The sequence below is a fragment of the Giraffa tippelskirchi genome, chromosome 7 (genome assembly GCF_054371585.1).
Source record: "Giraffa tippelskirchi isolate mGirTip1 chromosome 7, T2T-mGirTip1v1.2.pri, whole genome shotgun sequence".
NCBI classification, from domain to species: domain Eukaryota; kingdom Metazoa; phylum Chordata; class Mammalia; order Artiodactyla; family Giraffidae; genus Giraffa; species Giraffa tippelskirchi.
In genome coordinates this window covers 145,110,567-145,135,659 of record NC_137281.1, presented here as the reverse complement: position 1 = coordinate 145,135,659, position 25,093 = coordinate 145,110,567, and the positions used below count along the sequence as shown (strand labels likewise).

Sequence of the window (25,093 nt, the reverse complement as noted above, 5' to 3'; positions counted from 1 at the left end):
CCACAAGGGCAGTTTTTTCCCTTCATTGAAGGAAATGAAAGAACCCACCCATTTCAGAGAGTTTTGAACTTCCCACATGCAAAGAGGCTCTACGGATATGTAGGTGTATCCACATCTGAAGGGAAGACAGGCTTCATTCACATACGGGGTTGCAGGCAGGAAAATGCAGTGCACCTTTGTGGGTTGCCTTCTTCATTTGGGTCTTGCAAGGTTGGGAGTAGGGGGAGGTGAAACCATTTCCAGATCCAGGACTAGAAGAATGCGGTAGTGGTTACACAGGGGGTTATACTTGTCAAACTGCACCAAACTATAATTAAAAATAGGTGCATTTTGTTATATGTTAATTATCTTGCAATAAAGTTAATTTGAAAGAAAAGACAGTCTAAACAGGGAAGAAGAATGAATAGAATTTGAGTACCTGTGTTGTACTTGGAGTTTCTTATCCCTGATCACCAGTAGTCTCTCATCAAACCTTATGGGAGGGATGCTGGGATGCTGGCTTTTACCCCATTTTATTGCTAAAGAAATTAAAGCCCAGCTGGGATTTCCCAAGATCATAAATATAGAAGCTAGTATCTGACTCCAAAGCCGGTGTTTGCCCCTTCCTTCACGAGAGGTCTCAATCCCCCAAACCTATACAGCCAGACCTTTGTGTAGAAGGCTGCAGAATTTGACTTCAGCCAGCTGCAAGTGGGGAAATAGATAACGAAGACCACCCTTTGCCACAAGTTCCTTGCTTACTTTCTTTTGCAGAGATATGTTTTGAGTATGTAGATGTTATTTCACATTCCGCTCACTGTCTAGGCCAAACAAAATACGTCTGTGAGCTATTTGTGGCCTGAGATGGCCATCTGGGGACTTCTGCTTCAAGCCAAGATGGGAGAACCTGGCAGAAAGGAGGTTATGAAAAATATTTGGGAATATGGTGGGGGAAAGGTGGTCAGGGAAAGGCCACGTTGCCGTGGACCATTGGGAACCATCCTGGGTGTTTGAGCCTGAGTCCAATGGGACTAGGGGTTCTGGACCAGCAGATCAGGACTTACCTTCTAACCATCTCCATTTTCATTTCCTCTTGCTCCCCTTCTCCAGGATGCCAGTGGCTCTGAGGAGAAGAGGAAAAGTGTATTGGCTTCAACTACCAAGTGCGGGGTGGAGTTTTCTGAGCCTTCCTTAGCCAAGCGAGCACGAGAGGACAGTGGGATGGTACCTCTCATCATCCCAGTGTCTGTGCCTGTGCGGGCAGTGGACCCAACTGAGGCAGCCCAAGCTGGAGGTGTTGATGAGGATGGAAAGGGTCCCGAGCAGAACCCCGCTGAATACAAGGCGTCAGTCATTGTCACCCGCCGGCGGTCCACCCGTATCCCTGGGACTGATGCCCCAGCTCAGGTATGAGAGGTGCCCTGTGCAAACAGCTCCACACCTGAGTGCTCCTGATGCCTTAGTAGTGATATTATATGGGAAAAAGCAGACCGTGGCAGTATAGGAGGGATTCAGGCCCCCGTGGGGATATTATTTATATTTTCCAAATGGAATTTTTGGACAAATGGCACTTATAGAAGACAAAGAAACAATTTTATACTTGAAATGTGGACTGTTTAGGAAAATCCAGGGTGTGTGAGTCTCTTTTATTTCAAGTCAACAAATTTTGATTGGGCCTTTTAAATGGGTCAGGCCCTGTGCTGAGCGCTGGGACGTAGAAATGTTTACTTGTTCTGGGGTGTAGAAATGTTTACTTGTTCTGTCAGTACAAACATATGTGTTGCAATCTCCCACTAAGATTGAGGTTTTGTCTATTTCTTCTTAGTTCTGTCAGTATTTGTTTTATACATTTTGATGCAGTGTTCCTTGCATGCTCATTTAGAACTGGAATAGAAACTATCATGAAATGTTTCTTTTTTATCTTTAGTAGTTTTTTTGCCTTTTGAAGTTTGCTTTGTCAGGTATTTCCCTTTCTTTTGGTTAGTGTGGGTGGGAGGATGGGATCTGTACTTTTTCTTTTTACTGTCAGCCTTTCCATATCATTCTACTTAAGGTGTATCTTTCAAGTGGCATGTAATTTAAGATTTGTTATTATCTGTTCTAACAATCTTTGCCTTTTTGTTAGAGCATTGATATGGTTTACATTTAATGTAATTACTGGTAAACTTCGGTTTAAATGTGCCAGGTGCCTTTTCTTTCTCCCTCCCCCCCTTCTTTTTTGTTTTCCTTTGGATTGATTGAGTTTGTTATTCCATTTCCCCTCTTTATTAATTTATTAGTTATATACTTAATGTATTACTCCTTTAGTGATTACCCTAGCAGCCTTTTTTTAACCTGGATTTCTATGAGAGAACTAAGCCCTACAGAAAGGGATTTGAGTGACCATTTTCTCAGTTATCTGGAAGATATTACATAGCTAGTACCATTCTAGATGCATTGGAGAGAGGTTAACTTATTACATAAGTGAATGCCTTAACAACATTAGAGCTTAATTCTCTGTTTCCTAGAGAATGCATTCTTGGCTTATTGAAATCTAATGTAAGTTAATGCTTTACCTCTTCTTGGACAATGCAGAGTTCTTATAACCCTTTAACTCCATTTTCCCCTAATCCCTAACTCATAGAATTATTGACATGAATTTTCATTCTCTACATAATAAATTTTAACATTATCAGGACATTGTAACATTACTGTTTGGTTCAGTTGTTTATCTTAGATTTATTCATATATGTAGATTGTTTTGTTGTTTTTTATTTCTTGTATCTCCAAGTTTCCATCGCAAATCATTTATATGCTGTTTGAAGAACATCCCTTAGTATTTCCTTTAGTGTGAGTCTGTTAGTAATAAATCTTACTAGTCTTTGATTTTCTGAAAATGTTTTTATTTCATGTTCATTTTTGAAGAATAACTTTGCTGCGTAGAGAAGTCTGTGTTGGTAGGTTTTTGTTTTCCTTTTTTTGGCACTTTAGAGATGTCATTCCATTGTTTTCAGGCTTCTATTATAGTTACAGTGTTGAGACGTCACTATAACCCTTATTGTTGCTCCTTTGAATGTAAAGTATCTTTTTATCCCTGTTGCTTTAAGATTTTTTTTTTGTTATTGGTTTTCAGCAGTTTTGCTGTAATACCTAAATATTATTCTCTTTGTATTTATCCTGTTTGGAGTGCTTCTTGAATATTTCTTCCGCTCCAGTTTTTCTCTCCTCTCCTATGGGACTTCAGTTACACATTTTGTTAGAATTTTTCACTGTATCCCATATTTTGTCTGTCATTCAATTTTCTATGTTTTCTGTTATTTTTTTTTCCTTAGCCTGACCTATGTTTCAGTCCACCCATTCTCTCTTTAGATGTGTATAATAGGTTGTTAAGCCCATTCATTATACTCTTGTATTTAGTTATTTTTCAGTTGTTAAATTTTCATTTGGTTCATTTTTAGAGTTTCTAGTTCTTTGATGAGACTCTCAACCATGCCTTTTATTCTGTTGCATAACTTAAGCATGTATTTCTTTTCTCCTCTTTTTTTGGGGGGCAGGGTATACTGCATGGCTTGTGGGATCTTAGTTCCTTGACTGGAGATTGACCTGGCCTCAGCAGTGAAAGTGCTGAGTCCTAGCCACTGGACCACCAGGGAATTCCCAAGCATAGTTTTCTTAACGTTTATATCTGATAGCTCCATTAATGAGATCCCTGTGGATCTGTGTCTATTATCCGCTATTTCTTGTTTTTAAATCCCATCTTGCTCTCTTGTATATCTGGTTATTTTTAATTGAATGTCAGACATTATATATGAAAAGTTGTTGAGATAATTAAAGACTCTGGATGATGTTCTCTCCTGGAGAGGATCTGTCTTTGCATCCGACAGGTAGCAAAGAGCACAAGCAATCCTAGATTGCTTTAACTTAATCAGATAATTTGAAGCTAGGCATTATTCCATTTGAGAACTAGTCTATTTCTGATTCACTTTTATTCCAAGGATATTGCCCTTTGGAGTCCCAAGCTGAAAGCCTACAGGTTTACCAGGTTCTCCTTCTTTGGCAAGCTCTAAACTCCAGTTTTTATTCTGATGGCTCCTTTAATTTATTAAAAGCTCTGCTCAGTTTTTCAGCCTCTCAGTTGTCTCTTCCATAACAGCATCTATCTCTCGGGAAAACACAATTCCAAATGCTGGCCTCACCTTTTTGGCTTTCCTCTTTTCCCTAGACCTTGGCACTTTCTTTGCCAACTCCTTTGCTCTCTTGATACCCACAGAAATGTGGCTTTGTATTGAATCTGGATTTTTTAGTCATTCTCAGCTGGAGAGTTGGCCTGCATGCCTGGTGTCTGTAACACGTAAGAGAGCTCCAAGATTTTCATGAGCAGCATAGTCTCTGCTCTCTGGAATCTTGTTCTCTGGTTAGGGGAAAACTCGTGGTGGAGACTGGAGGCCTGGGCAGCTTGTCCTGAGGATGGCAGAAGGGAGCCTAAGCAACTACATGGTTCAACATGCCCATTTCGTAGATGAGGAAATAGGTCCCAACAAGGCCAGGGGCTTACCTAAGATCATAGAGCCAAGTAGTGGCAGAGCTAGCCCTGGAATTTGGATCTCTTATATCCTGCCTGAGGACTCTCTCTACACCCAGCTTTTGGGGAGGTCTGTCCGTCTCTTTCTCTATCTTTGTGTTATGGACATTTTTGATCATGTGCAAAAACAGAGTGGTATAATGAATCCTAATATCTACCCATCACCCTCTTTTACAGTTTTCAAAATGCAACAAATCTTCTTTCATTTGTACTTCCACTTCTTCCTGCCACTGGATTTTTTTTTTGAAGCAAATCCCAAATACATTATTCTAACCATAAATACTTTGTTTTTGTATCTGAAGTACATCATATTATACATAAGAATTCTTTTGTTTTGTTTCTTTCTTTCCTTCCTTCCATAGTATTATTATCACACTGAAAAAATCAATCCAGTCAAATAATTTATTAATAGAATAGTTTAAATCCATTTTTCCTTATAAAATCACAAAACATTACTGCTAACTGAGTTTATGTTGGATTTCTTGTCTAGCAAGTTTGCGGGCTTTTGGCTCCAGTGCATTTTTTTTTTTTTTCCTGTGCAATCATATTGTTCCCCTAAGTAGGGGGGGAATGAACAGTGTCATTTCTTCTTAGTCTGTAGAACAGCAGAGAGGGTGCAAATGGCTAAAAGACAAGGCTAAGACCTCATGTGGAGTCAGGGCCCTCTGCTGGAAGGTCTTGTGGGAGCTGGAATCTGGGAGGGGCAGAAAGCCTGTGGTGCCTGGGCCCACTCAGTCGGTGTGGCCAACCTCACCTGTGCACCTAGGGAGGTGATCGAGGTCGCTTGCTCACTCCTGTTGGACTCCATTCTCTCTCAAAAGGGTAGGGATGCAGCAAAGAGAGGCCTGTATTCCTGTACAGCCCTTCCCTCTATTCTCTGTGGAGGCCCATGAAGGATACCAAACAGGCAGAAGTGTAAGCCAGCAGGGCTAACTTTTGACAGCACAAGTAGGCTAGCCTGTGATCGTAGGACTTAAGACTATGAGGATCAAAGTTCTTCAAGGACAGGGCTGTCCTGTTCACTATGTGGGCACATGCCCAGCTTGGGTCTTGGCACACGATACAGGCCTCCATCTAACTTGGGGTTTAAGTAGTGATAGCAGCCAGTACTGATTAGTTACTATGTACCAGGTGCTGTTCTCAGTGATCCCGTGTATTAATTCATTTAGTCCTCTTAGCTACCCCATCGGGTAGGTATTTGTTATTCCCATGTTAAAAATGAGAATGCACAGAGTTAAGTAATTTTAAGTGGTAAGGAAAGGAAGTAGCTCCCAGTTCAAGTGATCCAGTCTCAGTGCCTGGGCCCTTTAACCACCCTTAACCTTAGTTCCCTGCCCTGTAGCATACTTCACAGCAGGTGTTAGCAACTGTGGCCTGTGTGCTAAATCCAGCCCTAAGACTGGTTTTTACACTTTCCAAAGGATTATTTAAAAAGAGCGGGAGGGTAGGGGTGGGGTCAGGAGAAGACTGAAGACTATGCATCGACTAATGTGTGCCCACAAAGCCTAAAATATTTACTATTTAGCCCTTGACAGACAGTGCGCTGACCCCTGCTCCCTGTCTCAGGCTTGCCTTGGTGGGTGTGGTAGGCAGACTGAGTTCCAGAGGTGAGACTGGCAAGCAGTAGTCAAGACTTCAGTGTTCCCAGAATGTGGGACACTGAGCCATCTTGGTTCTGTTTCCTTCTCCAGGCTGAGGACATGAACGTTAAGTTGGAGGGGGAGCCTTCAGTGCGGAAACCAAAGCAGCGGCCGAGACCTGAGCCCCTGATCATCCCCACCAAGGCGGGCACTTTCATCGCCCCTCCCGTCTACTCCAACATCACCCCCTACCAGAGCCACCTGCGCTCCCCTGTCCGCCTTGCCGACCACCCGTCCGAGCGGAGCTTTGAGCTGCCCCCCTACACACCACCCCCCATCCTCAGCCCCGTGCGGGAAGGCTCTGGACTCTATTTCAATGCCATCATGTCGACCAGCAGCATCCCAGCCCCTCCTCCCATCACACCAAAGAGTGCCCATCGCACCCTGCTCCGGTCTAGTGAGTGACACCCTGCCAACCCCACCCCTGGCAGCCGTGGTGGGCACGCAGTGTGGAGGGGAGGAGGGCGGTGGACAGGGAAGACTCGGGCTTAGGGCTGCTGGGGACTGAGCCAGAATGCTGTGGGGAAGGGGGCTCTGCTGTTTGTCTTCTGAGAGAGAGAAGGAGGTTGTCCTGGTGCAAGTACAAGTAGGTGTGGGGCAGAGGAGGTGTTACCCCAACTGCTTGGACTTACACCCCAGTTCCACCATTCACTGTTACATCCCCTATGGAAGCCATTTAAACTCCCTGGGTCTCAGTTTCTTCTGTATTGAAGTGAGGACGTTTGTAGTATTTGGTTAATGATGAAATGCCAGTATGTATTCAGCTATTTTTAGAATCACAAACAGCAGTTTCCTATGGTTCAGCCTAATAGCTTGCCTCAGAGGGTTGTGGTGAGGTTCAGATGCATTAAGACACGTGAAGCACTTCACATCGTCTCTGATGTGTCACGTTCGTTCTTCATATTACGTGGGAGATTCTGTCTCCTGGGTCTCTTCAACAGTCATTTTGGCCCAGAGCACACATTTTACCTGGGTGGTGAATTGCTAAAAAAATGTTGTCCACTCCACATTTCCCCTGGAAAAAGGGGATAATCCTATCAGGGTGATAGAGAGGATTAAGAAAAAGTAAACCTATCCAGAGATAGGACAGGGGTGAGTCACCACATTAACCTCTGACCCTGACCTCATCATGACATGGCTCTCTGGTGCCCCCTGGTGTCTGGGTGAGAAATGACTCGCCCCTGAGCTGATGCGCCTTTGGCTCTTCCACTTACAACTGGAAGCTTGGAAGCTTCTCTCCCTGCCTGGGTCGTGCAAGAAGAAAGTCACTGTAGAGATCAGCTTGGCGACAGAGAAGAGGTCCTGCCATCCATGAGTATTTTTCTTGCACTTAGATGTAAAGCCTGAAGCGGATCCTGTGAGGGCACCAAGTAACATGGGGGACGCTGTGGTGTGTTCCAGAGAGGGTGCTGGGTCACTAGGGAGTTGACTTGGAGGCCTGGGAGACAGGGAAGCAAGCGTCCAGGCAGAGTGGGATCAGCGGTCAGTGAGTGAAGCGGACCTTAAGCTTGGGAGCCTGCAGAGGCTGCTAGCCCTGGTGGTGAGGAAAGCATTTACTGAAAAGAGGGTGGGGCTAGAGCTGAACTTGAACTAGGAAGCAGGTGGGGAGGGCGTGCTGGTCTGACGAAAGGAGAGGTGCAAAGGCCTGGAGGTGGAACGTGCAGGAAGCGCGAGAGGCCACGAGGGATGGACGGTCCAGGCAAGGCGGTGGCGGGAGGCAGAGTTGGCAGGGGAACCGCCTTGGATGCCTGAGCTGAGGAGTTGAGATTTCCTCTCAGGTTGCAGAGAGGAGTCAGCAGATTTTGTTTGTGGAGCCAAGGGAGTGTCTTGATCGAATAGGGCATTAAGATTAGCTTGGAGAAACTGAGGCAGCGAACCTGGCCAGGAAGTGAAGGGATAATTACGAAACAGTGGTCTCCTTCACCGCCTCGCTCCTGTGGCGGAAGTGTCTGCCTCTTTTACTAGAGCAACCGTAGTTGAATGTTGGACTTGATGCTGTTGTGTGGGAGCTCCCAGGGCAGCTCTAGTAGTGTGACTGGTAGTAGTAGTAATAACAGTAGCTAGTATTGATTGAGGGCTGGGCTTTGTGCATGATTTCATTGAACCCTGACATCATCTTAGGGAGATAAGTAGTAATAGCCCCTTGTAGTAGGTGTGAACACGGAGGGACCCACGTATTTGGTAAAGTCACAGCTAGTTGTCACAGTTGCAGGCTGCAGAGCCAGGACTCAGGGTGCCTGATTGCCCAGCGTGAACCTCTGAGTCACCGCTGTGGCTCCTGTGCATGCAGAGCAGCCACCCCGGGTTGGGGAGGGTGGCCGTGTTCAAGGGAGGAGGGTGCTGTCTCCTAACCTACCTTTTGTCCCATAGATAGCGCCGAAGTCACCCCGCCTGTCCTTTCTGTGATGGGGGAGGCCACCCCAGTGAGCATCGAGCCGTAAGTGCAGCCTAGCCTCAGGCCCAGGGGGTGAGGGTGGCCAGCTGGGGCCCAGTGCACGCAGGCAGGCCCTCAAGGAAGAGGAGGGTTCTGTGGGCTGAGGGTCTCACTGACCCCTCCACCCCAGCTTCCGTGTGGAAGTCACAGGGAAGGCAAAGGGACCAGCCCAGTTTGAATTTGCCTTTGAAGAAAATCAGAAGGGACGTCTAAGCGGCTCTTTCCTTGGCTGTAAACCTGGAGCTTCTCCTCTTTGCAACTTCTGGGCCTTGCCTTTCCGGAAGCACCAGGTGCCGCTTGCTAGGCTATCCTCACAGAAGCTGGATTCCCTCACACCCAGCTGAAGCCTTGCCGTGCTCAGCCACTCCCCAGTCCCTACCCCTTCGCCATTCCCCAGGGAGGAAGTCGGGTTCCTCATCCCTACACAGTGAGGCCTCACTCCCTGTCCATCCACCCCTGCAGACGGATCAATGTGGGCTCCCGGTTCCAAGCGGAAATCCCCTCGATGAGGGACCGTGCCCTGGCCGCTGCAGACCCCCACAAGGCTGACTTGGTGTGGCAGCCATGGGAGATCCTGGAGAGCAGCCGGGAGAAGCAGAGGCAAGGTGAGCAGGCACGAGCCAGCAGGCAAGGGGCCCAAGAGCCTGCTGTTGGGCCATGGGTGGGGTAGGCCCTCACCCGACCCGGCCCGGCCTGGCCCAGCTCAGCCCTGCAAGTGCTTTTCTCTCCTCCCTCCCCCAGTGGAAGACCTGCTGACAGCTGCCTGCTCCAGCATTTTCCCTGGAGCCGGCACCAACCAGGAGCTGGCCCTGCACTATCTGCATGAGTCCAGGGGAGACATCCTGGTGAGACACTGCCCCCCAGTGGAGGAGGGCCCCTTGGGGAGGCTGGCAGGGAGCCGTGTCTGTGGTCCAGAAGCCAGGCCTGTCAGCGAGCTGATCAGAGGGAGGCGGGAGGGTCTGACCAAGTTGGGGGTCGTAGGGGGTCAGCCCGAGGGAGCCCTAGTCCTGGACTCAAGACTTCACTGTGCAGGGTCCACTCCAGTCTCTGGGTAGTGGGTCCCCCGCCCTCAGAGAGGGCTGTCCACTGAGGACCTTCTCCATCTGTGACTGCCTCCCTTGGGGACCAGGTGTTCTCTCTTGAGATACCCCGAGTGGCCCAACCCCAATGACCCTGCCCTCCTGCCAGACCTATTGCCCCTCCGCAGTTAAGAGTTAAGTGCCCACCCTACTCAGAGTCCTGGATTTTGGCCACTGAGAACCTGTCAGGGCCCTGACCTTTTCTTCACTTCCCTTTCAGGAAACGCTGAATAAGCTGCTACTGAAGAAGCCCCTGCGGCCCCACAACCACCCACTGGCAACTTATCACTACACAGGTGGGCTGGCGGGGTGGGCTGGGGGCCTCAAGGGGTCTCTAGCATCAGTGGGGCTCAGTGCTGAGTCACAACCCGGGGTGGGGCAGGGGTGGAGAGGTAGGAGGGCAGTTAAGCCAAGATCCAGCGTGAGGGAACCCCAGAGCTGGAGTGACTCTCAAGGGGCTTCCTGTGCCCTGCAGAGGAAGGGAGACGGGCTCGAGCAGGTGGGAGCCCATTCAGGCAAAAAAGCCCAGGAGGTTTGGGTATCAGGAGCAGGAGCCTGGGGAGTGCCATGACTTATACTGGGCACTGTGCTTTCAGAAGGACATTAACCAAGTGGCATAATCATAGTAGCCGCTGGTATCGAGCCCTGTCTGGTGGTGCGTCCCATCTGTGCCAGGCAGAGCACCTAGGCTTCTGCATGCATGGTTTTACTCAGTCTGCACCACAGACTGGCTGTGAGGTGGCTTCTATTATTAGATCCCATTTCACACTTTCACAAGTGGGGAAAGTGAGGCTCAGAGGCTAAGCAGCATGGCTAGTAAGTGGCAGAAGCAGGACGTGCAGCCAGCTCTGAGTGCTTGCAGAGACGATGGGTGGACGACCTCCCGCTTTTCCGCTGCTCAGAACAGTCCCCCGCAGTGCTCCCCCGCCCTCCTACCGCGGCTCCCTCTTTGCCCTGCAGGCTCCGACCAGTGGAAGATGGCTGAGAGGAAGCTGTTCAACAAGGGCATTGCCATCTACAAGAAGGATTTCTTTCTGGTGCAGAAACTGGTAAGCTGGGGCTCTGTTTCAGGGGCAAGAGAAGGGCAGGAGCCACCTGCAGGATTTGGGGGCTCCCTCTGCTAAAGAATCTGCCTGCAATGCAGGAGACCAGGGTTTGATCCCTGGGTGGGAAGATCCCCTGGAGAAGGAAATGGCAACCCACTCCAGTATTCTTGCCTGGAGAATCCCCGTGGACAGAGGAGCCTGGCAGGCTACAGTCCATGGGGTCGCAAGAGTTGGATACGACTGAATGACTTAACAGCCACCACCACCATCTGCTGTGGGAGGAGCAGCCTGCAATTACTTCCCAAGCCCTCTTAAAAAACAGTTAGGTCAATGCCACTTAGTAGCTTCAGAGACATTTTTCTAAACAAAACAAGAAGGGATATAATCAGGCCTTTTTCTCCCCTTAGTTCTAAGACCCTTCCCTCATCATAGGGTAGTGTGGCCACACCCTGAAGTCTCAGTCCAGGGGGGCCTGAATGGGCACCAGACCCAGCAGCACCGAACTTAAAATAGTGACTTGCCTAAGGGGAAGGAGGAAGAGGAGGAGGGCTGTAAGTGGAGGAGAGCTGTCCTGAGGCGCTGGAGTACTTCAAAGGCCACAGTTAGTATGTGGGAGGAGAGGTCACCCTGAGAGGAGGGGCATCGAGAGCTAGCAAGTGACTGGGGAGGCCTCTGCCCACTTCCTGTCAGGCTGGGGCGGCCCAGGGCTTCCTTCCAGGAACTCAGCTGACAGAGTAGGGGAGACCCAGGCCTAATTTTCCTAGATTCCTCTTGTCCACCCCGCCGTGTGTTCTTTGGGGAGAGTGTTCTGCTAATCCGAGGACTTGCTCCTTCCCACCAGCTCTGTGTCACAAAGCCTGAGACAGCTGAAGGAAGATAGCTTCCCAGAGTGTGCTCTTTCCTTCTGGGATTGTAGGTTGTGCCAGGGACGCCCTGGGGCCTGGACCAAGTGCTGACGAGTTCTCCAAGGGCTCTGTTGTGAGGACAGTCGTTTGCTGGGCTCCCTGACTAGGCAGTATTGCTGGGAAGTGCATGCCTGGGAAGCTGGCTGAGGCGCCCCTAATGCCTTAATGAGAAGAACAGACCATTAGGCAGGCAAACAGATGATCAGAGGGAATTGATAGTAAAAGTGTAAACAGGATCTAATTAATGAATCTGTGACTTGCCCATCCCTGGGAGATAAGTCATGTCTTTTTCCTGCTTATGCACAGAGGGCCCTCACTGACCCCTTGGGCTCTGTGGACAGAACCCCCCAGTTCCCAGTGCAGCCCAGCAACTGGCTGAGCCGTCTGAAAGCCTGGGGAGAAAAGGGAGACTCAGTGAAAACACTCTGCTCTGGGTGGCGGGGTCGGGGGAAATAGTCCAGAAACCAAACCCAGTGGCCGAAGGGATTTGTGAAACAGGAGGGCTAGGGTTTCAGAGCTTGGGAGGATCATTTGGTCTCACCCTACTCACTACCTACCAAGAGACTTGCCTTAGGCCACACAGCCATTCAGTGACAGAGTTAGGACAAGACTTAACCTCCTGCTTCCTCTGCAGGTTTTCCAGGGCTTTCGTGTTAGTCTCCCCTGAGTTCCTCCCCGACATCAGGGAGTTGGACAGTTCTGTCCTCACTGCTCCCTGAAGAAGAATGAAATCGTATGCCTGGATTAATGTAGAGAGGCCGTGTTACTGGGTCTAGCCTGTCTTTTAATGTGAATGGTGCCCAGACTTTTTCCCCTTTAACTTTACATTTTGAAATATCTCAAGCTTACAGAAAAATGGAAAGAACAGTATGATGACCAGCCATGTATCTGTCAGATTTACCAGTTGTTAACACTTGCCACACTTGTTCTCTCTCAGTGTCCATAGATAAACTCACATACACGTGTTCTCTGTTTTAACTGATCATTAAAAGTTACAGCATGACATTTGACCTAAATATTTTCTGAAACAAAGGTATTCTCTTGCAAAACCAAAGTACCATTATCACACCCAAGAAATTTAAACTGACATAGTAATACTCTCTAATACGTAATCCGTATTCAAATCTCCCCAGTGGCTCCATGTTGTCCTTTTTTAGCTTTATGTAAAAAAAATGGTAAAGTGTTGGTTAATTGACTTGGTCAGTGGTTTGTGCACAGCAGACATTGGAGACGTGCTTGTATTTCCTGGGTTTACTGGATTTAGCGTTTACTAAAGTTAAGGTGGGCCATGCAGAAGTGAGAAAGGCTGTAGTGCCACCAGTCAGGTGAGCTGAACCAGGAACTCTGACATCAGTTTTGGCTTCAAACCAGATCCAGACCAAGACCGTGGCCCAGTGCGTGGAGTTCTACTACACCTACAAGAAGCAAGTGAAGATTGGCCGCAATGGGACGCTAACCTTTGGGGATGTGGATACGAGTGATGAAAAGTCGGCCCAGGAAGAGGTTGAAGTGGATATTAAGGTGACTCCCTTCCCAGCTTCAGCTGCTTAGGCTGAACTGGGAGCCTGAGGCCAAGCTCTCCAGGACTCCCTGGACGGGAGAAGAGAGGAAGGCAGTGCCCCTGACAGCCCAGGGAGTTGATGTCCTGGGCACTGGCCCTGGACCTTTGGGTTGCCCTCTCTACCTGCCAGTGTCATTGTCATGATACACTGTGTTGATGCAGAACATTGGGGATATTTCCCACAGTGTTCGTACCAGTTTCAGTTTGTTGTCCCCTCATAGCAGACCTCTAACACTGTTTCCTCAACTTTAGTCATTCTTGTGTCACCTTTATGAATTCTGCTATATCTGCATCCTACCACATGTCACCATTAGTACTTTTGTCATGTCCACACACCACTTGTGCTATTACTTATTTTTCTTTAAATCGACTCTAAAGGGAAACTTTATATCACCATCATAAATAGAAAACCAGTGCTCCTTGTCACAGAAGGTACTGGTAAAAATAAATATATATATGAAAACCAAACAATGTTATAAAATTCTAGCCAGGTACTACCACCTGCCAAACCTCTGAGATGAGGCCTGACCTCTCCTTGTTAAGTCTAGAGAAGTATAAAAGACACATTAATGCCAATTTGAGGCTTTGTCCTTGACATAATCAGGGTTGAAAGAGAACTGAAAAGAGAATGTTATTTAATCCTGTGTCCATGTATCCACCTAATATCATCTTGGGGTCGTAAGTCCACACTTGGTGACATGCTGCTCTAAGACAGGGAGTGATTTAGTTCCCATTTTTGCAGATGGGAAGAGGATAGAGAGATAGAAAACGTTACAAAGATAGTTTAGAATGGAGCTCAAAGTGGCTGCCTGGCCCCTCCAGGCCACCCTACCCCAAGAATCCCTCTTGGATATACCCAAGAAGACAGGTGGCCTGTGGGGCAGGATGGGCAGGTTCCTTCCATGCCCCAGCCCCACCTCAAGTGCTTGGTCTCATTCTAAGGGCTCCCAGGCCCTCAAGCCTCTCCTCTTACAGGCATACTAGCTGTGGAAGGGTGTAGGGTCATAGCACAGGAGGCTGTGCTGGGCCAAGCAAGGTGGGCAGGACTAGCTAGGGCTGGTGAGCCCCTCGCTGGATCAGAATTAGTGTATGTGACTGTGTGACCACGCTGTGGGCTCACTGCCCTGTTCTCATCCCCCATAGACTTCCCAGAAGTTCCCGAGGGTGCCTCCTCCCAGAAGAGAGTCCCCAAATGAAGAGAGGCTAGAGCCCAAGAAGGAAGAAAAGGAGACCAGAAAGGAGCGGGAGGAGGAGATGCCAGAGACCCAGGACAAGGGGGAGCAGGAAGAGGGGCGAGAGCGAAGCCGGCGGGCAGCGGCCGTCAAAGCCACACAGACACTACAGGCCAATGAGTCGGTAAGTCTGGCCTCCCCTGGGGGAGCCCAGGGCCAAGGAGGACGGCTGCAGCTGGGCCTTGGGGTGTGGGAGGGAGGGCAGAACAGGAACATGATGATGATTATCATCATCGTGGCAGGAAGTGTACTAAATATTTTATGCTGTTAACTCATTTAATCCTCATAAGCCGAGGTAGTAGGTACTGTCATTATTCCCATTTTACAGATGAGGAGATTGAGGCCCAAGATAAGATAGCTAGTAGGCAGCCTGACTCCAGAATCTGCTATTAATTTTACACTATTCTGCTTCTGTATCTGAGACAGAGGAAAGAGGCTTTGTGAAAATCCAGAAGGTGTATGGGAGGGTTGAGGAAGCACTCCTGATTTATAGTTCAAACAGGGCTTCCCCCTAAGAGAGCTGCGTCCTTGGCAAAAGTGTCTAAAATGGGGCTGAGACAATGGGAATAACAATAATGGCACCTCATTCATGTCTGCAAAGTGCTTTCCTATTCATCATTTCATTCATTCCTCATAATAACCCCATGCAGTGTTGACCCTCACCTTGCAGATGGAGGAAACTGGGTTCAGAGATGCTAAGTGACTTGCCTGAGGTCCCACCCCAGGTCCTGCTAGTACAGTGTTTTGTCCAGAACATCACAGGCTGAGAAGCAAGACCTACTGGCCAGAGCTGTTCCTGGTCAGGGAGAGGCCCCCACAAGAGAGAGAGCCATGGGAAGGCTTTGCTGAGGAACTAGTATGAGAGTCTTAGTTTAATTTGTATTGTATACCTACACACTTGCAGGAAACCCCACTCCCAAACTGTAGACACACAGCGGTTTGCTCCCTTCTGAGCCTTGGTAGCACTCCTCTAAGAGCTGTTCTCTGTATACACACTCCACTGAGTTCTGCTGAACTTTTATGCATGCTTTCCTATGGGGTTTGACCCAGTGCACACGCGTGTGACTTCTAATGGCCATCTGGGTCTCCCTTATCCCAAGGCCTGTGGTTCGCATACCCTGAGCAGCACCTCCAGGTCTTCATCAGGTGTCCTGTGCTCTCTGTTACCTGCTTGGCATTCCCCATGGTAGCCCCTATTGTCATGAGCTAGCTGCCTGTGTGTCTGTCGCTTCAGACTGAGTTCTCTGGTGGCAGGGCCTTCTGTCCCCTCTATACCCTCTGAGTGACCTGGCATGTTACATAGATTTGAAGATCATTTATGGAATGATGTCATAGACGAAATACTGAAAACATGAAGCCATGTCATTAAGCAAGACCCCTGTCAGATGCATCAGGAAGTCCTATCTTATAGAGCTGGGGCTGTCCCACCAAATTACTGTACCAGCAATTTGTAAAAACGGAGCTGGTCAAAGATGGAATGGGCTTCCAAAAAGGCAGTGAGTGCCTTGTCACTGGAAAGATTCAAGAGGATGCTAGGGGACCATTGGGCAGGAGTGCAGCGATCTTTCCGAGCCTGCTGTTTGCTGATCTTCCAGAATTTGGGATTCTCACTTCCCTAAAATCTCTTACCTCTCCTCATTTGACCCTCTCCAGGCCAATGACATCCTCATCCTCCGAAGCCACGAGTCCAACGCCCCTGGATCTGCGGGTGGCCAGGGCTCAGAGAAGCCAAGGGAGGGGCCAGGCAAGTCACGAAGGGCACTACCTTTTTCGGAGAAGAAGAAAAAAATAGAGACTTTTAATAAGACCCAGAATCAGGAGAACACCTTCCCTTGTAAAAAGTGCGGCAGGTAAGATGGCAGGCCCAGTCTCCACCGGTACCTGGCAGATTGGCTGCGGTTGGGGGAGGGGTGGGTGGCCATTCCTAGGGGGAAGTAGGAGGAGTCACAGCTTGCGCCTCGCCTCCTGATTGGCCCAGGGGGTTTCCAGGGCAGTGACGTCCCCTGGCAGCTTTTAGAAGAGGAATGATGGCACTGAACCGGGAGCCCGTCGGTCTCTTTGTTGGAGGGTGGGGCTAGGCCACGTGGCACCGGGCAAGCCAGAAGGGCCGGGGAGCCCCGACAGCAGACGCAGACAGACAGACAGACACACACACACACATACACACGCAAGTGCTCTAGCCCGATGGTCCTAGAGCGGGGAAGACAGACCACTGACTGGAGCCCCTCCTGTCTGGCTACAGGGTGTTTTTCAAGGTGAAGAGTCGTAGCGCCCACATGAAGAGCCACGCCGAGCAGGAGAAGAAGGCAGCTGCTCTGAGGCAGAAGGAGAAAGAGGCCGCGGCCGCTGCGGCCACTGCGGCTGCCTCCCCGCACCAACCGGCCCTGCGGGAGGAGAGCGGTGCGGGCGAGAGGGGCTGACGCCTGGGGCTCCCGAGCCTGCGGAGGGAGAGATCGCGCGGACTTGTCTCTGCAAAACGAATACGACAATTCAATAAACGGCCCTTTTTATTTATAAAGGCCCCAGGAGCAGTGTAAAGGGCTGCAGGATCCAGTTCTCTTGCATTTGGTCTGTCGGAAGTTTTCCTCCCCGCTTACTAGGAACTAGGAGAGTGCCTGCTCGCTGGGGTTGCCCCTGGGGAGGGGCCCCAGCGCCACGATTGATCGCTGCCTCTCACACGGACCTCTGCCCGCCACGCAGCCGCTGCTTCCGTCTTTGTTCCCCCTGCTGCCATCGGTCACCATGGAGAGCAAAGCACAAGTGCGCCCCCTTGGCAGCATTCATCCCCATCCCCCGCCCCAGGGGACCTACCCAGGCCCTGCCCGCCCCAAGTCCCAGAAAGAGGAATTCCCTGGGAAGGAGTGTGGTGGCCATCTCCCGAGAGGGAGCTCAGCCTGGCCCTTGTGCCGGCTCCTGCATGACAGTGTCCAGGCCGTGCTGCTCCGGTAACTGTGTCCTTAGAGAGGCCACCTTCTCCCCGGGAGGGAGGCTGCCAGAGCGGGGCGGGCGGCAGGGAGAGAGACCAGGACTGGTACTCATCCCTGTGCTGCTTGTTAGCAGCCTGCCGGGGCAGGAAGGTTTTCTCGGATGTTCGGGGAAGGAGCCACTGCTCTTTGCACGCTCTCAGCCTGCTGGAGGGAAGGGGCTGTGCACAGGATGGAATTTGCAGAGTCTCTCCAGGGTTAGGCTTGAGGGAGCTTCTGACAGGCCTTGGCTTTTCTGGTTTCCCACCATTTTGCCAAATACCTTTAGGCCCTGGGGGCTGCTAACGGAGCTTAGCCTAGGCCCAACCTGCTTCTCCTTGGTGCAAGTTCCCTGCTTGCCTTTGTCCTGCCCTTGGCAGCTACCACCTTAACCCCACCCTACCTGGTCTAGCTGATATCCACAGCTCAGCCCTCAGTCCTGCATGCTGGAGATTTCTGGATCCTTCCCTGGGAGGGGGAGGTCTCCTAGCCAGATTGGACAGGAGCCTTCATTCCTTGACTTGTGTCATTTGGGAGCTATTTATTTATTCTTAATATTTAATTTTTAACATCCTCTCAGGGACCAGGGGCTTCCTTCTTTCCAGAGGCCCAAGTGCATTTATCCCAAAACAAGGCACCTTCTTGGCACCCCCCCTCCCCCAAACTCCTATTTCCAAGACCCTAAAGTCCCTTGCCCCATTGCTCTGGAAGTTTTGCCAATAGGAATGATAGTAGCACTGAAAGCAGGTGGAAGGTGTCACCAAACCACAGACTAGCAGGGTGAAGGGAGTTCAAATGCAGTTCTTATTGCTACCTCTTCTCCCTGCTGAACATTCAAGTTGCCTGAGGGGATTGGCTGGAAGCCAGAATTCTGATTGTTTCTGGCTTGAATAAGCCATATTTGGTGTGGAGTCACTGAAGTGAAAGGGCTAGAAGATTCAGGAGGCCCCTTCACTTGCCAGTCCCATAGGAGGGCTGAGGTATTTTTCTGATCTTTCTATTCAACTTTAGTTGTGTAAAAAGAAGTTCCAAGTGAATATATGACAGGTCTACATGTTAGGGAGGAGCCAAAAAGTATTCATTTTGCTATTCTTCTGAGATAGCCTAAAAGGCATCATATTGGTAGCTGGGAGTGGGGAGTTTTGTTCTAAACTATGCACTATCAGGGTTTTTTTTTTTTTTTTTTTTTTGCATTCTTTTCTGTATTAATATAGTTATATAGGAGCCCAGCTCTGGGAGTAACAAAATTCTCCTCCCTCCTCAACTCCTGATGACTACCTAGACCCCTAACTTCCCAGTGAGTTTCTTCCATAGGTTTCTACATGCTCAACAGCCCAAGATTGCAAAAATCTCCCAAAACAGGAAGGTAGCAAATTTAGGCTCTTTTCTAAATCACATGTGTAATATGAGTGCCTTTGCAGCTTTGCCCCAAAGTGCTACTTAAGTTCCCCAAGGTTTTTTTTATTTAAATCGCATTTAGTTTCAGGCCACTTTTTGGACATGTGGTAACAGAAACCTCCCTTGTCTAGAGTGATTTTCCTCTTCTAAGCTCACAGAGACATAAGCAGGTGAATATAGATGGAGAAAATCAAGATGGTACCTTTCTGTATTAACCCCACCCAACATCGTATTTTAGAAGGGTTTATGTTCCAGAATGAATTTATATCTAGAATGCAGTGTAAAAGGTGAAATGTTTAGCGAACAGATGCAGTTGTGGCACGTGACCTACCATAAAGTAGGTGCAGCCATAGAAGCTGGCATAGGTATATCCTTTATGGTGCTTTCTCCCTGTGAACATGTTCGGCTTGTATTTTTTTTCTTATACTCAAAACTCTTTGCTTTAAGAAGTTTAACAATAAACACTTTCAGCTTTATAAGGTTCTCCCCATACTATCTCACATATCCATCTCTCAGCCTCCATCTACACTCAGCTAAGGGCATGAAACTAACCTAGTGCCTGTGTTCTAGACCATCTCTGAGGTCTCTTACCCACCCACGGAGACAGTGCTTCAGCACTGTCCTCCATGCCTTCAGCCGCCCCCCTCACAGCTAAGGTATACACCCATCCTTTCTGCTGCCCACTTCCACCCTAGCACAGAGGTCGTGTGCTGCTTATGTCTAAAGGGATCCCATATATTTAACTGCCTCAGTGACCTAACCTCTTTCTTCTCACATGCCAGATGTTAAGATGAAGGAGGAATACAACACATATTCAAGCCTCAGCTATTTAAATGTTTTTATTGAGGCTCACTTTTCTTGGATGGTATTTATTACCAGACTGGCAAGCCTAACTCCTTAGGTTTACAGGAAGTATGCATATTTTTATAAAACAATTGTATGTCCTCCCCATATTTTTGCTGTGTTAATATTTGCCTCTAACAATTTGCAGCTGTTTCACCTTTTCCTCATTTATCTCTCAGTCAAAGGCCTTGTTGGAGGGGACAGAGCACAGGAACAGCCTTGACAGTCTGTAATTATTGTACAAATATTTTAATAGCATATAAATAAGTATATTCCTTTTATTTTGAAAAAAAATCAGACACTGCCTTCTGTGTGTTTGCTGCCTGTGGCACTCTTTTTTAAAAAGACTGTTACATATTAAAATAGTGTACATATATATAAATATTACCTCTTTTGCTGTACAGTTGTGATAGACCAGACTGAAGATTTTATTTTTTGTGTGCTTTTTATAAAAAAAAAAAATTAACACACTAAAGAAAATCTTGCTGATGTGATTGTAATGTACCTATGTAACTTATTTACTTTTGAATGTTCTTCTGTATCTTTAAACCTTTTATTAAATAAGGTTTTAAAAATTCATAGTTGAATGCTGTGTCCTTTAGGGGAGATTTTCACTATCTGGGATTGACGTAAATCGGCCTTGGTTTGCTTGCAAGGGATTACTTGAAATTTTTGAACCATAAGCATTCTGTTTTATCAGCCCATTGTCAATGATGCCAGGACAGGGGAAATAACACACTAGTGTTTGCCTAGCTACAAAGGTTACTTAATAGATCTAGATCTTCTTACAAAATTTTAGAAGAAAAAGTCACAACTCAATGTCTGACAGGAAAACTGCACACTTCCAGCGTTTTAGTCTCATTGGGATGAAGTTCGCGGAGGGTGCACAGTGCGATCGATTGACTGGTACAGCATCTGTTTTTGAACAGCAAACTCCGGGAGTTGGTGATGGACAGGGAGACCTGGCGTGCTGCAGTCCATGGGGTCGCAGAGTCGGACATGACTGAGCGACTGAACTGAACTGGACTGGTTGAAGGAGCGACGTGAGTTAAGACAAGTCTTCCTTGACAGACTTAGCATCTTCAATTCACTCCAGAATTATATTAAACTTTTAAACACAGTGCTTTGTTTAAAAAGGAAAAAAAAATCTGGAAAGTGTGAAAAAGGAAATGCACCATCAGAGAATGCTCCGCGAGCCCCTTGCTGGCACCATGGCAACCGCAGGCCGTCGGAGCGCCAGGGTCTGGAGTCTTCCGCTGTTGCCTTGACTACGCTCGCGCAGGCTTCGGCTGCGGGGGCGGGGCGAAAGCCCCTCGCCGGCCAGCCCCGCCCCTCGCTGCCGCAGTAACGCCGGGGCTGGCTGCGGGTCAGTCAGGCCGGCAGCCTCTCTACGCCGTCCCGTGTCAGCTCGCCGCAGCCGACGCGCAGCCGCTGCGGCCTGCCTTCGCCGGCGCCGCCTCTAGCCTCGCTTCCGCCTCCTTCCCCGCGCCTCGGCTGCTGGTGCTCAGGGTATCCGACTGTCCTCGCCGCCCAGAGGGTTATACCTGCTCCAGCGAAGAAGCCGCTCTTGGGCTGGCCTCGCTGCGACTTCTGGACGGTCTCCCCTTGCAGGGGCGGCACAGTTCGCAGTCTGCAGAGGAGTGGCTCCTCGCGCGCCTGAAAGCCGAGCTCTGACCGCGGAAGCCGGGTTGATGCCAGAAGGAGCAGTAGCGAGTGGCCGGCGCCTGGGCTGCGGAGAACGGGCGGCCACGCCCCGGGATCACACGCCGGCGGCCGCTTCCGAGCGCGGCGTCTCCTGCCTTCTCCGCCTGCCTTCCTTCCGGGCCTCTGCGCGGAGACGCGACACCCTGCCTGCAGGTGCGGGACCTGGCCCGCGGACGCCCACCGGAGACACAAGATGGCGTTGGGCGCGTGACTGAGCATCCCCCAAGCTTTGCTCCGAGGACGCGGAGGACGGAGCAGGTGGGGGCAGTGAAAGGACGAGAGCCGGACTCTGGTGTCGTTTGTTAATTGTGATTGCGTGAAGCTTGACTCTCTCGGGCAAATTTCAGGGCCGTGTCCGCTGTCGTCCTAAGCCCTTTAGCACAGGGAGCCACAGTCTTAACTCGTATCTAACCCCCTGATAACCCAACTATCAGGGGCCCTTGATAGTTGGGGAAAATGGCGATGACACTGTTGGAAGACTGGTGTAGAGGGATGGATGTGAATTCCCAGAGAGCCCTGCTGGTCTGGGGGATCCCGGTGAACTGTGATGAGGCTGAAATCGAAGAGACCCTCCAGGCTGCGATGCCCCAGGTGCATTATCGAGTGCTTGGGAGAATGTTCTGGAGGGAAGAGAATGCCAAAGCAGCCTTGTTAGAGCTCACTGGTACTGTGGATTACGCTGCCATCCCCAGGGAGATGCCGGGTAAAGGAGGGGTCTGGAAAGTAGTCTTTAAGCCTCCGACTTCCGACGCTGAATTTCTAGAAAGGTTGCATCTCTTCCTAGCCCGAGAGGGATGGACTGTGCAAGATGTTGCCCGTGTCCTTGGGTTTGAGAACCCCGCTCCGGCCCCAGGCCCAGATATGCCAGCAGAGATGCTAAACTATATTTTGGATAATGTTATTCAGCCTCTTGTTGAGTCCATATGGTACAAGAAGCTGACGTTGTTCTCAGGGAGGGACATCCCGGGACCTGGGGAGGAGACATTTGAGCCCTGGCTGGAGCACGCTAATGAGGTCATAGAGGAGTGGCAGGTGTCTGATATAGAAAAGAGGCGGCGGTTGATGGAGAGTCTTCGAGGCCCTGCCGCTGATGTCATCCGCATCCTCAAGACCAACAACCCAGATATTACCACCGCCGAATGCCTGAAGGCGCTCGAGCAGGTGTTTGGAAGCGTGGAGAGCTCCAGGGATGTGCAGGTCAGATTTCTGAACACTTACCAGAACCCGGGAGAAAAATTATCGGCTTATGTCATTCGTCTGGAGCCTCTGCTGCAGAAAGTGGTGGAGAAGGGGGCCATAGATAAAGAGAACGTGAACCAAGCCCGTCTGGAACAAGTCATTGCGGGGGCCAGCCACAGCGGGGCCATCCGAAGGCAGCTATGGCTAACCGGGGCTGCGGAAGGGCCAGCCCCTAACCTCTTCCAGTTGCTTGTGCAGATCCGTGAGGAAGAGGCCAAGGCAGAGGAGGAGGAGGCTGAAGCCGCCCTCTTGCAGTTAGGTCTGGAGGGGCGCTTCTGAGTCCGGAGAAAACGGGCTTTAGCGCAGACCTAGATCACAGCTGCTTTTTGTGTCTCTGTGCTGTCCTGCAGGTAGGTCTCCTAGTGGTAAAGACTTAGCGGTGGTTTTTCTGGGGTAGGTCAGACCTGCGTATTCACGTTAACATTGGTAAGAGCTTGCAAGCGAGCACCAGAGCTGCTGCAGTACAAGTGAGTCATGTCAGCCACAATGCCAGGGACAGGCTTGGACAGTGCATGTTGTCAGTGCTGCAAGCTGTCATCATGGCATCATCAGTTGTGAAAACCACGGGAACTCGTGACACTTCCCAGAGGTAACTGAATGTGAAATTGTATGTTCAGAAGTTTAGTGCACAGCCTGGCTCACACAAGAAGTGTTGAGTAAAAATGTGAACTGTTGTTATTACTACTATCGTGAGTAGTTTTTGTGTTTACTGTAAATTGTTCCTGATTTATATTAATGGAAAGAAATGTGAATTAGATATTATTCAACTTTACAGTGCAAATTTCTTATTTTTTATCTTTAAACAGTTTAATTGAGACGTGTTCTGAGGCTGCAAAATGAGGTGTTAGAAATACTGCACTTACAGAGTTGTGTAAATCAAGTTTTCCCTGAACAAGATACGAATAGAACAGGGAGGTTAATATGAACCAGCTCAGTATCTATTCCCCCATTTCAAATCTTTATCATTTAAGAGTAGTTTACCTTGTTCATGCTGGTTCTAAGTATTATAACTTTGAAGTTATCAAATACATGTATATTAATAAAAATATTTTTTAAATTCTGTTGTCTTGTTTTTCTGACATGTATGAAAAATTTCAGTGTAATCTCTATGATCGTCTTAGGAAAACTTTGCCATGTCACTGAAAAAAACCCCAAACCTCAGTTCTTTTACTTTAAGCTTTATATCATGCTATGTAATTTGAAGTTGCAGTACCTTTCAATATATTCCCTTTTTGCATGTTTTCTACCAGACAAGTGTTTGAAGGCAAAATAGACATAACTAAATATTAACTTACTATAAAATGTTAGAAAATCCTGAAATGGAGTTTAGGAGGTTATCTAGCAATGCTTCCCCCTCCAACCCCCCCCCCCCCATGGCTCTTTTAAATCTTTTTTCAGCTAAAAATGTTTCACTGCAGGAATAATAACTCACCATACTTGTATAAAATTGATGGTTCAGTATCACAGCAGTCACTTATATCAAGAGGATATAAAAAGAGAAGTATGAGTTGAAACATGTTTATTTGGTTCCACAGAGTGACTGAAGTTGTCCATCTTTTGAAATTCTAGTAAATCCAGAAGTGACTAAATGAACATAAGAGTTCAGTGGAGTTTTCCCATAGTAACAAGGCTTTAAATTTATAGCTGGTCTGCATAACGATCACAAGGTAAACTTATTTATAAAGGCTGATAATTGGTATATGGTCTAAGAGATTTTTCTGTACACTCATTCATGTCCGCACTTACCATGTCTGTTCCTCCATCTTACTTTCTTCTCTCAACACACACATCACATCTTTGACCCCTGCAACACATTTGCTGACCTTACCTTACCTCCATAAGCATGTCTGCATTCCCCCTCTTCCCCACTCATAACTTCCTCCTCCATTCCCACAGGCTTGGCACTGGGTACACACTCTCCTCACCTCTCACAATCCTGTCTTCACACACTCACTCCCACCTTCTCGCCAATACGCCATCATAAACATACTCCCTCTTTCCACCATACACATATACACACATTACACTCACAACAAAAAGAAGTAATAGGTTCTTCATGTTTTTTACCCCATATGGACATACTTTATCTGTATATAGGGATACACCATATCTTTTTGTGGCTGCAGAGTTGATTGCATTTTAGGAGGGAAGGTCATCACTTAGGATTCTCTCATTATATGTAATAATTGCATATATCTACATACACATACATACATACTAATGCAATACATATATATGGCAGAAAACAATGTCAGAATTCTAGATGCTCACCCTTTAATCTAGAAAACAATGAATGAAAATAATGTGCTATTTATGATCTGAATTAAAGTTTTCTCTTTATAGGCTCAAACTCTGCTTTATAAAGGAGGACAACAGCAAGAAACATATCCTCATTAACAAAAGAACTGTGGAATAAAGAAGTAGAAACTGCACTACAGTCCCATTCTGTGACCAAAGTTATATTTGACAGCACAGAATATGTGCTGGGAAAATGTGTTATATTACTACT

General features: G+C 48.3%; 2 protein-coding genes and 1 long non-coding RNA gene across 5 annotated transcripts in view; 2 read left to right on the top strand and 1 right to left on the bottom strand.

Annotated features, from left to right (window-relative positions):
• The window catches only part of MIDEAS (mitotic deacetylase associated SANT domain protein), a 68,795-nt gene extending 48,575 nt beyond the window's left edge, over positions 1-20,220 (top strand). For both annotated transcript variants that reach the window (XM_081509033.1, XM_081509034.1), the window contains 11 exons: positions 1,090-1,386; positions 6,232-6,577; positions 8,551-8,617; positions 9,077-9,219; positions 9,356-9,459; positions 9,914-9,989; positions 10,654-10,742; positions 13,016-13,165; positions 14,349-14,561; positions 16,091-16,287; positions 16,680-20,220. In XM_081509033.1, the coding sequence (XP_081365159.1) occupies positions 1,090-1,386; positions 6,232-6,577; positions 8,551-8,617; positions 9,077-9,219; positions 9,356-9,459; positions 9,914-9,989; positions 10,654-10,742; positions 13,016-13,165; positions 14,349-14,561; positions 16,091-16,287; positions 16,680-16,857 (1,860 nt within the window). In that variant the 3' untranslated portion in view covers positions 16,858-20,220. The remainder of the gene's footprint in view (positions 1-1,089; positions 1,387-6,231; positions 6,578-8,550; positions 8,618-9,076; positions 9,220-9,355; positions 9,460-9,913; positions 9,990-10,653; positions 10,743-13,015; positions 13,166-14,348; positions 14,562-16,090; positions 16,288-16,679) is intronic.
• LOC145513266 (uncharacterized) lies at positions 103-16,424 on the bottom strand. The gene is made up of 5 exons (XR_014059252.1): positions 16,319-16,424; positions 16,067-16,202; positions 1,044-1,102; positions 419-886; positions 103-251 (listed from the first exon to the last, which is right to left on the bottom strand). It is a non-coding gene; the product is annotated as an uncharacterized LOC145513266 (long non-coding RNA).
• Positions 20,221-20,982: 762 nt separating the features above from the next.
• Positions 20,983-25,016, top strand: PNMA1 (PNMA family member 1). 2 transcript variants are annotated; one of them, XM_081509047.1, is made up of 3 exons: positions 20,983-22,934; positions 24,120-24,251; positions 24,928-25,016. In XM_081509047.1, exon 1 carries the CDS (start codon positions 21,802-21,804, stop codon positions 22,861-22,863), a length of 1,062 nt encoding a protein of 353 aa, XP_081365173.1. In that variant the 5' UTR covers positions 20,983-21,801; the 3' UTR covers positions 22,864-22,934; positions 24,120-24,251; positions 24,928-25,016. The 2 variants fall into 2 exon arrangements, with proteins under 2 accessions (XP_081365173.1, XP_081365172.1); XM_081509046.1 differs by lacking the exon at positions 24,120-24,251.
• Positions 25,017-25,093: the final 77 nt, after the last annotated feature.

Bases quoted from the DNA above. Each gene is read 5' to 3' on its own strand.
- PNMA1 (XM_081509046.1), top strand. From the start codon at position 21,802: ATGGCGATGACACTGTTGGAAGACTGGTGTAGAGGGATGGATGTGAAT.